The sequence below is a fragment of the Hippichthys cyanospilos genome, chromosome 17, assembly GCF_059441005.1.
Source record: "Hippichthys cyanospilos isolate Australia breed blue-spotted pipefish chromosome 17, RoL_Hcya_1.0, whole genome shotgun sequence".
NCBI lineage: Eukaryota > Metazoa > Chordata > Actinopteri > Syngnathiformes > Syngnathidae > Hippichthys > Hippichthys cyanospilos.
The window spans coordinates 14,349,270-14,363,147 of NC_142385.1; the positions used below are offsets into that span (position 1 = coordinate 14,349,270).

Below are 13,878 nucleotides of genomic sequence, written 5' to 3' on the forward strand. Positions count from 1 at the left end.
TTTATGAGCATCAATCAATATAGAATATTCAAAACAAAGGTGATTAATTTGATTTTTCTTTTTAAGAGTCCATATTACTTTTGATTTTTTTTTTTCAAGAAGAGTTGCTAATATGGCGGGCACGGAACGAATTAAGTACTGAAGTAATTAATCGCTTAGGTAATGAACTACTCATGTAATTGAGTTCCTTAGGTACTCAAATACTTAAGTGATTACTTTAGTTACTAGGGTACTAAATTACTTTAGGGTTAGTAATTGATTTAGGTACGAAAGCAGGGGTTTCCAAACTTTATCCTGTGAGAGCCGCTTACAGAAACACAAAGATGTAACTGGCCATTTCATGTTTTTACTTTAACATATTAAACATGAAATACATCATTTAAACAGTTAGCCTTTGTATCATATAGTTATCTGAAAAGCCACTCTTTTAATACTGGTTAGCTTTTTAGCAAATTTACTGCCTACATTTTAGCGGCCCACACCATAACTTAAACTCAATTTTTCGACACGGCTCGCAGTGCTACTTAAATAAATAGCAAAGAATATGATGGAAATCCGTTTTTTTGTACGGGCTTCTTAATAATCAAAATATTTAGGATGTGCTTCTTAAACTTAACTGCGCCCATAAAAAGGCAAAAGAAAAAAAAATGTACCAGATCGTAAATTTGGACAACGCCGAACTCCCGGGAGCAACGGGGAAGGAGGTTCGTGCCTTACGACTCTTGCAGCTTTCCGAAAGGAAGTGTTGTAAGCGCTTGGATGACGGCTGGTGACCGCAAGCGTCACTCAGGGTGATGAAAAGGCTCTCTCAGAGTCATGTGATGACGTCTCTAAACATGTGACCCTGCACCTGACTCTGGGATGATGCAAACATTAAATAACGAAAGGATAAGAAAAGAGAAGCATTTCTTTTTAATGATGTTGACCGCTTACCAAAAACGTAGCAAATGTTTACAAACACACGAATGGATGAACTTTTAAATGACAAGTGTAAAATTTGTGTTACAAGGCAGCGATGGCTTTGGCCGCCACTCTCCTCCCCAGGGGTAAACTCAAGTCGGTGACGGCCAGGACCACTTTGGGTTTGGCCAGAGCGGGCAGCTTCACCAGCTCGGAGACCTGGAAGCACAAAAACAAGAGAAAGAAAGAAAAAAAAAAGATTTAACACATGCAACATGTTACACAACACTTGAAAGACCCTGAGTAATGTTTCATTTTGCGGAAGATGCCAGTTGACCAATGAATCAGTTTTCATGACTATGCCCAGGCATGTACTAGGCCACCAAAAGAGAAAACTTGATGAACATGGAAGTTTACAAGACCCTTTGAAAAAAAATGTTTGCGTAATCATTTATCTATTTCTCAGTAAACACAATAACCAAACGTATGTGACATCCCTAACATCATCTTTACATACTACATTAAAGAAAAAAAATCTGGGAAAAAAATAACACTTTATAAAACTAATTAAACCTATCTAACAAAAAAGCATTCGCATGTGATTGGCGTTTTACATCTTGCTAGCATTAAGATAATTGTCCAAAGGCAAAACTATGTGGTTATTTTAAATAAATGACGCAAAATTCTCTTAGTTTAATATCTAGTTCGAAAGCGCACTTTTGACAGTGAGTGACATTAAATTGAGCGGATGCTACGTATTAAGTATAACACATTGAGTTCATTGCCGCCATATAGTGCACGTTCCTTTAAAACAAATGTAAAAGAAAGAGGCACGACTGCATTCTAAATACTCAGAGGTATGCGCAGTCTGAATATTAAAAAATACATATATGCCCCCTCCCAAAAGAAAACAAAACTATGATGGATAAAGGGCAGCGAACCTGTAAAACCTCCAACACGACAAAGGAATTCAGAACATTTGTGGAGTCAACATTGTTTTGCAAGAATAAGCACTTAATTCCACCATTTTCCAGTAAGGTTTGACAGGAGGCTCCGCCTTGCCTTCCCTCCCGTCCTGACTCACCATTGTAAAGGGCATGAACTGCAGGATGCTTCCCCGACTTCCCTGCTCCAGGCATTCCACACACTCCTCCATGAAACTATGCACAAACTGGGTGTGAGGCCCCGCCATCTTGGAGCCCAGGATGGAGGAAATGAGAAGAAACAGGTTGGCTGAGGAAAGGGAAACGGATCCAATAAATTCTCAGTGTTGAACTTACATAATTCACTCGAAAACAAAACCGTATGTCTCTATTTGTATTACATAAACTAATTACAAGAGTAAAAAAAAAAAATTGGCCTCATAAGGACTGTGTAATTTTGATTTTCACAATGCTTATAGTGTGCTTTATAACCTCCTAAAAAACAAGGTGAATCCCAGACATCTATAGTGATTTAAAGCCTCCCTGCTGACTAATAATTCTTTCCCGTTTCCTGTCTAAGATCTCGCATGGGTTGTTCCGACAAAACAAATTATGAGGGTAGCGGTGCAGGGGATGGAATCAATGGGGACACCTCCTGGTGAGTAACACTGCGAGGACACTGAATGGCTCATCGTTAGACTCGGCATCAGGAGGGAGGAATCATAAAAGGAGAGACAGGAAGTACACAAATGTTCCTTATTTCAAGGAAAAGGGGTCATCTCACCCAGGACGCGGTTGAGCGGCTCTCTCATGTTGACCGTGTGGAGCTGCGAGGCGGAGAGGGAGCTGCTCATAGATCGATCTCCTAAAAGAAACCAACATAACCAGCATGACATGTGTACAAAATACTCTTTTCATATCTTTACCATCAACCAAAAGATGGGCAGACTGTTACAATTACATGTACGTACGTATTACATTAGATTTGCTGATACCTGCAGAAACTCCATTATAATCTCAGACACACTGAAAGTGCCTTCACGCACCCTCTGATTACTCAAACACCAACAATAATTATTAATTTTGTATCCGATTGATGGTCGCACTTGAAGTATTTGTACTGAGTCATACTTAGCTAGCTTCCGCTAGCTATGTTTATTTGTATTTATCCACTACTGCTTGTGTGAACTATGTTAAAACACTTTCACCTCGGGCACTGTCACATGACTTCATTCGACCAATCAAAAGGTGCTGGGCAGTATCATCGCATTGAATTACATTATACAGTATCTAACTGTATATTCTGGCCGACATTTACAAAGCAGTGAATGTCAAAAGGAAAGCTCGAGGCCTAAAAGTACGACTGTGTTGTCACAATATATAATCCCCATTATGTTGTGAAAGACGAGCAGGCTTCCTTCCGCTATAGACTGACGTTCCTAAAATAGCCTTATGAAACACATTTCAGTTTCTCATTGAGAAAATATTACTACTACTACTACAGAACACAAAGGTTTTGGGTACTTTGTTTTCATTTTGAATTTGCTGGACAGCGAGCAATTCAATCAAAATCATTTTGGTCTATTATAGGAAATAGAAAACCTTTCATCGGTTCCAGGCTCCACAAAATACAAATCATAAGTTTTTGTAATGTGTTCTTTAACAAAAAAAGCATGATCATATTTATTAATATGAATAATTTGACACCTTTTGAAGCGCCGCTATGAGGCCGGTTGAGTTCACTGCCGCAATACAGCTCTCGAAAAGAGTCATGGCCATGTTGTCTTGAAAGCCCTATTTATAGACTGACCTGGACTGGAAAGTGCAACAGGTTCATCCTCATTGGAGCTGAGGAGCCGCATGAGCTTGGAGGGTTGCGTGTCATCCAGAGGAAAGAGGCTGCTGTAGTCCTGCCATTCAAAAATTCACAAAACTTACAAATCAATACACGACTCCACGTATGACGGCACATTTACCTCGATATCTTCCCGCTGTCTTCTCCGTTGATGAGCCGAACAGGAACCTTTGTGGTTGGACGAGTAGGAGCTGAGTGCGCACCAAACGGACAACCTGAAGAAGCACCGGGATCCATTTTAAACCCCGGCACCCAAAATTGACGTCATAATGCCATCTTACTTGGCCAGGGCTTTGCCAGGTGGGTCTACCAAGCTGTGCCAGTGGGCAGCGTCGGTTAGCAAGTTGGGCACGATGGTGCCCAGCAAGGTCAGGGTGATCTGGTGACTGTCCAGACAAAAGATACTGTAAAGTAACTCCACTACTCGATGGGCCCACTCCTGCCGAGTTTCCTTGAGCAGCTCCTAAAATTAGAGTACACATATTAATACGACCGGAGCATATTTTTTTTCTCCATTAAGATACGTACACTCACTCAGTTTTTTTTATTTTTAATATTTGTTACATACTGTTCAGTTATATTTAACTTTTAAGTAAAACATGATCTATTGCACATCGAGTAACTATTTTCAAATATTTATTTAGGTTCTTTTACTGTGAAGTGGACGTGCAATTCACTGCGCCACCGAGCCGCCTTCATTTCAAATTAAGAGTAAAATTAACTGGAGCAGGGATCAACTTATTTCTGAATTGTGTTAGGACTTTTTCCCAAAATGTTATATGCCTTTATTTTGTTGAGCTTTAAGGAAGCCCATTTTCAGTAATGACAGAAACTTCAGATGCCAAAAATTGAGCACAATTGGTAAACTTTTTTACCGTCACCCACCTTAACCAAATTATTGGTGAACCAGAAGACGCCGCCCATGTTGAGCAAACTCTGGAATAGATGCAGCGCTCGACTGTCCACCCAGCCTTTGCGCAGCACCACCTGGAACTGCTTGGTGAGGGCGGCCCGGATGGGCTCCTTGGCCGGGAGCAGATTGCGATAGGGGATGGGCTCCTGGCCCTCCACGGGGGGCCGCAGCATCGCCGCTGTTTGTTGGAAGACGTCAGCACACATGTGCTCCATGATGGAGCTCATTATGATAACACTGCAGGAAGCGGAAAAGGGAGAGGACTTTAAAGCTCGTCATGATGACTTTGAATCTTGTCAAGACGATTTATGATCCAGTCATGATGACTTTTAATCTTATCAAAATCTTATCAAGATTTTTAATCATGCTAAAACAAGTTCCACTTTCATCACCATCAGGATGAGTCTCATGAATACTTGAAATCTCCACATGACAATTTTAGGTGATGACTTTACATCTCGTCATGACTTTAAAATTTGCCTTATCTTTTTTTCCACAGTCATACAATTTAATTACGTTTATTAGAATAAGGAACAAAGATTTGAATGTTTTTATTTAATGAGAACCTGGAAGAAATTAAACTTGTATGTCAAGGTTTCCCCTTATTGGGCCTCAATGAATATACATAATTATCAAAATTCATTCTGGCTCTCTACAATGTGCAATGCTATCAATGTGTTTGTGTTAGATTACTCAGACGATGAAGTAAATGAAAGATGATTGTGAATCATTCAGGGTGTTTATACCGTTCGCTGTAAAACTGCAACGTGTTCTCGCCGTAGAGCGGGGTGACAAGCTGGCGGATCATAGTCTGAGGCTTCTCCCTCTCGTCCCGCCCCAGCATCCTGACGTGGGCCACCAGCCACGCCACCGCACAAATGGCCATACTGCAAACTTTGCCCTTGATGTTGTCAGTGATCTTCTGTACTCCCAAAAAAAAAAAAAAAGGGGAAGGTGCAATTGTGAATGGAAAGAGAATGTGTGACAAAAACCCACATCCGCCCTGAGTCATACCAAAACTTCAATGGAAGAAGGAAACGGAGACACTAATAAGAAAACTCTCTGCGATGTCAGGTTTACCACTCGGTCACTCCTCGCTTTCCAAAGAATGCCGCACTCACTTTAGTGATCAATTCAATAACTGAATTTAAATAAGAGAGGACAAACCTGCACCGCCTCCACGGACAGTACGCCGTTCTCCCATGCATTCAAAACTTCCAAAATGGCCGCCGGGGTGCTGAGGCAGATTTCATGCCATTTTACTTGACTGTCAAAAGGAGAAACGACGAATTTAGTGAAATGGCCCTCGGGGTCTGGAGTTTGATGAGAAACCCTGAAATTGATTTTCAACTCACACAAGCTTCATCTCGGAGGAATTGTTCAGCAGGGTCACCAGACTCTCCACTTTGCCCGGCTCGGGTCTAAAGCAGGGGTGGTCCGGGTTCAGAATCTTCCCTTCTTCGGGCATACACGTTTGCAGCCATGTCTCAAAAAATGGCGTCTCTCCTGAGGGGCTGGGATCAGACAGGACCACCTGATGCAGGGAGACATGGCAAGATCAGATCTAACGATTGCCAAGTCAAGCGCTGGCGATGCCATCTTGTGGCAGCGCACCGAAAAAGTTGGCCCACTTTACATGAGCAAGTTCTGACCTCAGAGCCGTACGTCTGCACCACGTGGCAAAGCATCAGGAAGGAGATGTCGAAGAGCAGCGCCCGAACGGAAGCCGACTTGGCTGCAGAAGAGTAGGAAAAGGTTTTTAGCATGCAATACGCAAAAAAAGCTGCATGTTGATGCAAGAATGCATCCGATTGTAATTGAACTCACATCCTTCACCGCTGATGTGCTTGGGAAACTCATTAAGCCTGTCAAGTAAAAACAATATTGGTAACTTTCCGTGCATAATTTATAAGCACTAATGCAAATAATACAAAACGTAGCAAAAATCAGGTCAAGTCAAAATACAACCACCAAACGAACGCCCATGGCAACGTGAATCAAATCCTACACAAAAGGTGTACCTAATCAAGTGTCCGGTGCACATACTAACTTGATAAACTTCCGAGCGAATGATTTGAGTTTCCCCGTGGCAGCTGCGGCCGCCAGGAGCAGATCCAAGCTCTTGCCTGACAACATGTGACCAAGGACACCCAGAAGGCCTTCCGGAGACTTGGAGTGGTCGGCATCTACCGTCTAATGGGCCAAAAATGACAGTTTTGGTTTATTTTCTGAGGTAGTTAATCAGTGCAAAAAAAGTGCATAAAAATGACTTTTTGTAATGAACAAACCTGAAGAGTCATCAAAAGCACTTTTTTTAATGTGGTGACTCAAGGATTTATTTCCTCACTATTAAATAATGCAAAAGATTCTTATAATATTAATTGACCTCTAATGTATCTACCGAATGCATGCTTTTGAGAGCTCTTTGTACCTTGAGAATATTGGTCACGGTGGGCTCAGCTCGGAGGATGAGGCCCGGGTTCGGTTGAATATTTGCATTTTCCGCGGTTTTTAGTTTTGGGGAGAACTTCCTGTCCTCGGTCCTAAATCAAAGGTGCAGGTAGGGGGGGGGGGGGGGGGGGGGGCAGCGGAGTCGGAGACGGGTTTGAGGAGGGAAGGGGGGAAAAAAGGGAGGAAATGTGTGATACTACATTAGTACATTGAAAAATGCTGATCAGAGTTAGGAAGGTGAAAAAAAAATTGGAAGAGGACAGTGTACCGTTTGGATGTGAGCACTTCCGTGTTGGAGTCGGACAGTAGGCCAAGCTTGTTACACTCCTGGAGCAGCATGCCCAAGCAGTCGCAGCTAGAAGGAAAATCGGTCATTATTTCATATACAGCGCTTTAATTATCAAAAGACTTTGATTACACACTCACTTGCATCTTTGATCTGCCTTGTCCAGCAGTGGCGTCAGTTTGAGGAGGTACTGAAAGGCAACGTTCACGTCTTCCGTAAAGTCCTGGAAAATAAAGTCAGATTTCAAGCAATTCGTGTCCCTCTGCTTCTGAAAGTCTAAAAGTGAGGGATTCATTTGTGTCCAAATATTATTTCACCTGTCCTTTGTCACCCTGAGGGTATTTCTTCAGCCTAAGCAGAACTTGTGGAATCTAGAGAAGGAGAGAAAACAAAAGTGAGTTTTTTTCTCTCTCGCTCTGTTCACTGGGAACAGAAATGGGTCTCACACAAAAAGTTGGAAGCACGGAATAGTCGAAAATATTTAAGCAAAGTGAAGGATTTGGAATAAAGAAGCACACACTGGGTCTCACTAATTCGGAAGATTTCATTTTCTATCAATAAATGAAATCATGGCTTCACCTTGAGGAATGTGAAGGCAGTCCATTTAAGCTCTTCGGTGCCCTCTGGTGACTCGATGAGGCCGGTGAAACAAGCCTTCCAGATCTCCAACACGAAAAATGGAGTAGGGATTCTCTGCCATGGACAGGAAAGATCATAAAAGTGTTCCTATATATTACATGCACCCACAACATTTTTTAAGTGAAGATTTGTGAAAGCAAAATAATGTTTTTACTACTGATCACTTCAAAAATGCATTATTAGTAATATAGATGCAAAGCGCAGGTATTGCATGTTTCTACCTGCAAAATATTCTAACCTGCATTCTCTTGATCATCATCAGCTGCTCGACCATCGGCTGTGTCTCCCCAGTCAAATTCATGGTCCCTTCCAGCATGATGAAGGCGTGGATTGATGGGAAAGAGGCGTGCAGCAAGGGGTCACACTGCACAGACAGCATCTGTGGGATGCTGAGGACAAAAGAAAGTGAATTACGATGACATAAAATGGTGTGCAGAAGTAGCGATACAATGAAAAGAAGGCATACCCTTTCACCAGTGATAAGCTTTCCTCTAATTGAGACCGCAGTGTTGTGCTTGATATGCAGCTGAGGCCATCGCTCACTTTAAGAATGGCTTGCTCTACATTAGACCAGGAACCTTTAAAAAAAAAATGAACATCAACACTGTGAAACATTCATAAATAATAGTATATGGTGTAATAATAAATAATGGTGTACAAAACGAGTGGTGTTCCACAGGGTTCAATTTCGGGGCCCCTTTTCTTCAGTTAATATTTATTGCCACAGCTTCTCTCAATCCAAGCATTTGTTATCCCTTTGAACAAAATAAAATCAAAGCTTCTACAAAAATCACCTTGATCTTCCAACCGAGCAATGTGCACCAGAGCTCTGTTCTTGGTGCTGCTCATGAGTTTGTGAAGCCTCTCCCGGCACTCGGTCAGACAGGCCTCTGTGCCGCTCAACGGACCTGCTTCCCTCAGCTTCTCGCAGTAGCATGCACAGCCCTGCAGTAGCCACACCACCACCCCGAGCAGGGCCCGGCACAGGCCGATGCATTCCTCAGCCTTCCCGTGGCAGCTTCACACACATGCAAGTTAAAGGAGAAGGAAACAAAGTGAACAGCTATTTTTTTTCACATTTTTATAATATGTTATGCAGTGCACATTAAATAGAAACGACTTACGTGAGGCGATGGCAGAACATGTCCATGATCTCCAGGAGGGACTTGACGCATAAATCCCGGGAAAAATCATCAAACTACAAGGAGAAAGATACATTTATTAGACCACCTCCATCTTAATATACAGTATTGTATAAACGGTATACAGTCAACCCTCGCCAATTCACCATTTGCCAATTTAACTACTTGAAGAAAATTTCTTGTGAACATAACTGAAAAAGCAGAAAATGTTCCATATACAGTAACTGGTGCCTAAAGGTTGACTGTATTGCCATAGATGTTACCTTGCTAATGGCTATGAGCACACTCGAATAAGACACCATCTAAAAACAGAGAGAAGGAATAATTATCAATGTTTGCAAATTGCGACACCTTTACATTTTTTAGTTTGTCTGCTACCTGTGAACTTATGGCATATTTGAGGTAAGACAAGATAAGTGGATTAGGAGATGGACCAATCAACGCCTGTTCCATTAATGCCTCTAGAAGAGAAGCAAAGAAGAAGACAAAACAGTAAGATGTACATTATTGAACCTTTTTTTAAAATTTCTCCTTTTGTACAGATAATGAATGGCAAATAATGACTGAAGGAGAATAATTGGATTCCAAAGCGCTAATGCACAGGCACTAAATGAAGAAAGTATGCAAAGTAAAGAAGGAAGAAAAAAAATGGTGGTTGGAAGAAAAGCAGGTTTGATGAAATGCCGTTAATTGTTTGTTGGTTAGACCTTGCTCTTAGTCTTAATCAATTATTTATTATAGGACATTCGTGTGGACGGCAAAGTAAGACGTTTACTGTATAGAGGAACTTGTTTCTACAAGTAAACAAACACTTTCAGTTTAATAACTTGTACCTACATTTTACTATTATGTTCTGTTTGCTCATCTATTACTGCATTATACAAATTTCTGTTCCTGCAATTTACTAATATGTTCCGTGTTTACTGATCTGTACACACGGTTTACTAATTTGCTCCCAGTTTGCTAATCTGTTACGTCAGTTTACAAATATATATCGAGTTCACATATGTGTTCCCTCAGTTTACGAATCGTTTCCCTGTTTAGTGTTTACTATTCTACACTGTTTTACTAATCTTTTCCTTCAATTTACTGTTCACAATACAGTTTACAATCTCTTTAGAACATCAATAAGAAACACACAGATTACGAATCTAATGCTAAAGAAATAGATGACAGGAAAAATGCAACTGAGGGCAAGCAAGGCAGAAAGAAAATAGAAAAGGGGGTGATATGAAGAAAAGAAAATCGCCCAAAAGGTAGGTTTATGAATAAAATAAAGTACGTATGTATAAATACAAACAGATACCCGAAAACTCCTATGTTCTCTATGATAATGTAAGTCGTAAGTAACAATGACTATTGTTACCTGCGAGGTTGAGATACTCCCATGTTGCTCCTTTTGGAAAGTTCTTCTTGATATTAACAGCCCACTGGTAGTCACTCCAGCGCTCCTTCCAAGCCTGCAGGATGGCTTGCTTCAGGTTGACTACCTTCATTCTGAGAAGAAAAAAAGAATCGACGTAAATCACAAGTTTGAGTACAAGGACGCAGTCCATTCTTGCGTTTGAATGGATGCTAGCCCATCGCTAGCTGTACATTCATTGACTTCTTGAGGTACGATAAGAACCATAGAAAATATCATACAAGAAGAAAATGCTCGTTAAAAAAGACTCGCTGGTTTGTTCCTTACCTTGCGTTTTATGTTTCTAAATTCGTAACATGCATATGTTTTTAACCATCGTCGTCAATATTTCTCAGCATCCGAGTAAAAGCGACGCCATTTTGCATTAAGTGACCCGAGCGGTCATTGGTCGAAGTGCAGTACATAACAATATTCTCTTTGTGGATTGGCTACATTGAAGACAACCCATGTAAGCACTGCGTAACTGACCACGGGATGGCGCTCTTTACCACCTTTTTTTTGTGAAAGTAAGAAATGGAGGTAAACTATTCAAATACTGTAAATCCATGTCAAATATAATGTTTATAAATTGAGGACAAATGGTTAAACGCAGTTTAAGGTATTCAGGAAATTTTGTCAAATTTTTACGTGATTTTGTTTTTCCTTTGGAAAGCAGCGACATTTAGCTTGCTAGCTAGCTGTATATGTTGAAAACGTATCTCGTTTTTTTTTTTTAAATAATTATCGAAAATAGTTTTGTTGAGTTGTCATTGTGGCTCTTAACTTGTTTTGATCAAAAACTCTTAAGGTAAGTGACCTCTTTTGAGCAAGTAAAGCCCTTAAAATTCTAGTTTTTTTTTAAATCCAATAGTGAATCATCTCAACACTTAAGGTTGTAATTGATAAGGATTTCAACCAACACTTAATATAATTTAGCATGTATCAATAAGGTAATTGAGGACATATTCTCATTTAAAGTGACGACCTGGCAGCAGACAGCAGGGTAATGTGAAACAATCATTCAAGTCTCATAGGTTCAAGTACTTGTACTAAAACAAAAATTGTTGAAAACAATTATAGACAAATTCTCTTAAATATGAGAAAATAATAGGTCATTTGTACGTTTTTTTGTAATAGGGAGTTTCTTTTCACTCATCCATAGCCAATCATTCACATTCATCACATTATCGTTTTCTTTTTTGATTCAATAAATTTTGTGCAAAAATATATCTTCCTCAAGGTGAAGTAAAATTCACTGCAGCTACAGTCACAGGTAGTATTTTAGAAAAAGCTGTTGTTTGCAGATAAACATTCACTGTCTTCTTTTGGTCTCAGCTCTGCATCATCGTTTATAGAGGCACATTGTTCCCTTTTCAAAACAGAGACGCTACTGGAGACACTTGGAGGTCCCATGAAGGCAACAAAGGCGGTCTTTCTGCCTGACACTGGAGACGTCCTGCTGGCAGGAGATGACCCCTGTGTCCTGGCACCGTGCAAGCAGGTAGGCCGTGGCGGGATGACGGACTCTTTAGAGATGTCTTATCTCTTTTCCTTCCACTGGGAGATAAATTTGAGAAGGTTGCTGACAGGGGAACCTGTTGTGCCATCTCTGTGTCCATTCTCACGCTTTTGACACATGCACTTTTGTTGATTGAAAGCAGCACAAATGAAGTATGTGTTCTTGGGTTTACAGCACCTAAAGAATTGACCAAAAATGATTAAAATGTGTTTACAGTTGCTGGAAAAAGTATTTGCGCAATTCATTTTACATAATAACTTGTTGAGCTACCTTTTGCAGCAATAAGCTCAAGTAAACATTCCTTGTTGTTTTAGAGTGACCCAAACAATGGAGTTTTAGTCTTTATTAATCGTTCAGTTCAGTCATATTTTTTTTTTATGTGTGTTTTGAATCTGTTTTGGGGTAGTGCTGGAGCATCTGAATTGGGTTGGGGTCAGCAATCTTGACTGAGCCATTTTAAAAGGCATATTCTTCTGGAAAAGTCATTAGAACTTGCCCTTTGCCTTGGGCAGGGGTTTTCAGCCTTTTCACATCATGCAACACATCCAAAAAAAAAAAAAAAAAAAACCCGAAACCAAAAAAAAAAAAAAAGCTTTCTGGTGCTGTTTGTTTTAGTGGTGTTTCGAGCCCTTCAGCATAAGATGCAGAGCTACCTTTAAAACAAAAGCGCTCAGTTGGTTGCAATCAAATAAACAAACCCTTAAGGAGAGACTCAATTGTGGGCATCAATCTGTATATTTGGCCCCTGATGAGGATAATCTTTATGGAACCAAATCCAAATAGTAGCTCATGACTTTTCTTTATTTGTTTTTATTTTCCAGTAGAGCTGTTTAGGGTTTTCCAACTTGCGCTTCACTTTACTTTCAGACCATTTATATCCATTTATATTTAGCGAGTATCCCATCTATCTGGGTCCTTCGGGCTAGGTAATTATCTATGGTGAGGAATCCGGAAATGAGAGCGGGCCCCCTCAGGTTGTCTGTTCTTGTCACTTCATGAATCAACATGGACACAATATAGACACCTGCCGCAGCAGGAAGCCTCATAAAGAGTGTTGGACCAACAGCTCCCTTAAAGTTAGCGCTCTTAACGGCAAATCAGGTCATCTCAAGTTCACATGAACTTCAGTAAACATTTTTTTTTTCCTGTATTAGAGGAGAGGTGCGCACACGTCTGCAAGCCCCAGCTGGCTGTTCTCACAAAACCGCAGAAGGGATGTTCCCTTGAGATCGTAGTCCCAAACTTGACTATTGCATAATTAACGTCAAATGATGATGTGCAAAATTCATATCCGTATGCCTTTCGCAGGAAAAAGATTTTTTTCCGTATGTTTTTCGCTTAAGACTGTCTGCATCGATTCAAGCACCTAATTAGAAACTGAGCCAGATCGTGTCGTTTTAAAGTTGCCGTAACACGATATTTAAATACTTTCCGCAGTGTATTATATGCATATAAATTACATTTGGCCCATTGGCGATGTAATTTCTGATTAAATATGAGTCTTATATTTTTAACCAGGAAGTAACACACCATCTTTGGTGGAGACGGCACCTCTTAGCATGTAGCTGCCAGTAAAATGTTGCAGCTAATAAATGAAACGTTGCCGTTTACTTGGCCGACTCGGTGCAAAATCTCTCCTCCTCGGCTCCGGAACCAAAACGGAACAGTCTTATTTTATATCGCACAGGTGGTATGGGGAGGTACGATTTGCTCCTACCGTCATGAGTACGCTTCAAGCCACTCTTCATCTGCACTGAATGCACCAACAATAAAGGAAAATAATACTTTGGGAGTGTTTAGGTTAAGAAATCAACATTGGAACATGGTTAAAGGCTAAAAAAAGTTAAC

The 13,878-nt window shown here is 40.6% G+C and overlaps 1 protein-coding gene across 2 annotated transcripts; it reads right to left on the reverse strand.

Annotated features, from left to right (window-relative positions):
* Window positions 1-889: 889 nt before the first annotated feature.
* med24 (mediator complex subunit 24) lies at window positions 890-10,906 on the reverse strand. 2 transcript variants are annotated; one of them, XM_088438915.1, is made up of 26 exons: window positions 10,800-10,906; window positions 10,476-10,606; window positions 9,488-9,570; window positions 9,373-9,411; window positions 9,092-9,165; window positions 8,762-8,985; window positions 8,434-8,545; window positions 8,206-8,356; window positions 7,908-8,021; window positions 7,646-7,699; window positions 7,469-7,551; window positions 7,311-7,397; window positions 7,023-7,122; window positions 6,642-6,784; window positions 6,419-6,456; window positions 6,244-6,326; window positions 5,947-6,125; window positions 5,759-5,858; window positions 5,338-5,513; window positions 4,564-4,828; window positions 3,960-4,141; window positions 3,800-3,893; window positions 3,634-3,733; window positions 2,608-2,688; window positions 1,985-2,133; window positions 890-1,119 (listed from the first exon to the last, which is right to left on the reverse strand). In XM_088438915.1, exons 2-26 carry the CDS (start codon window positions 10,603-10,605, stop codon window positions 1,003-1,005), a joined length of 2,958 nt encoding a protein of 985 aa, XP_088295041.1. In that variant the 5' UTR covers window position 10,606; window positions 10,800-10,906; the 3' UTR covers window positions 890-1,002. The 2 variants fall into 2 exon arrangements, with proteins under 2 accessions (XP_088295041.1, XP_088295039.1); XM_088438913.1 differs by having other exon boundaries at window positions 7,023-7,134.
* Window positions 10,907-13,878: the final 2,972 nt, after the last annotated feature.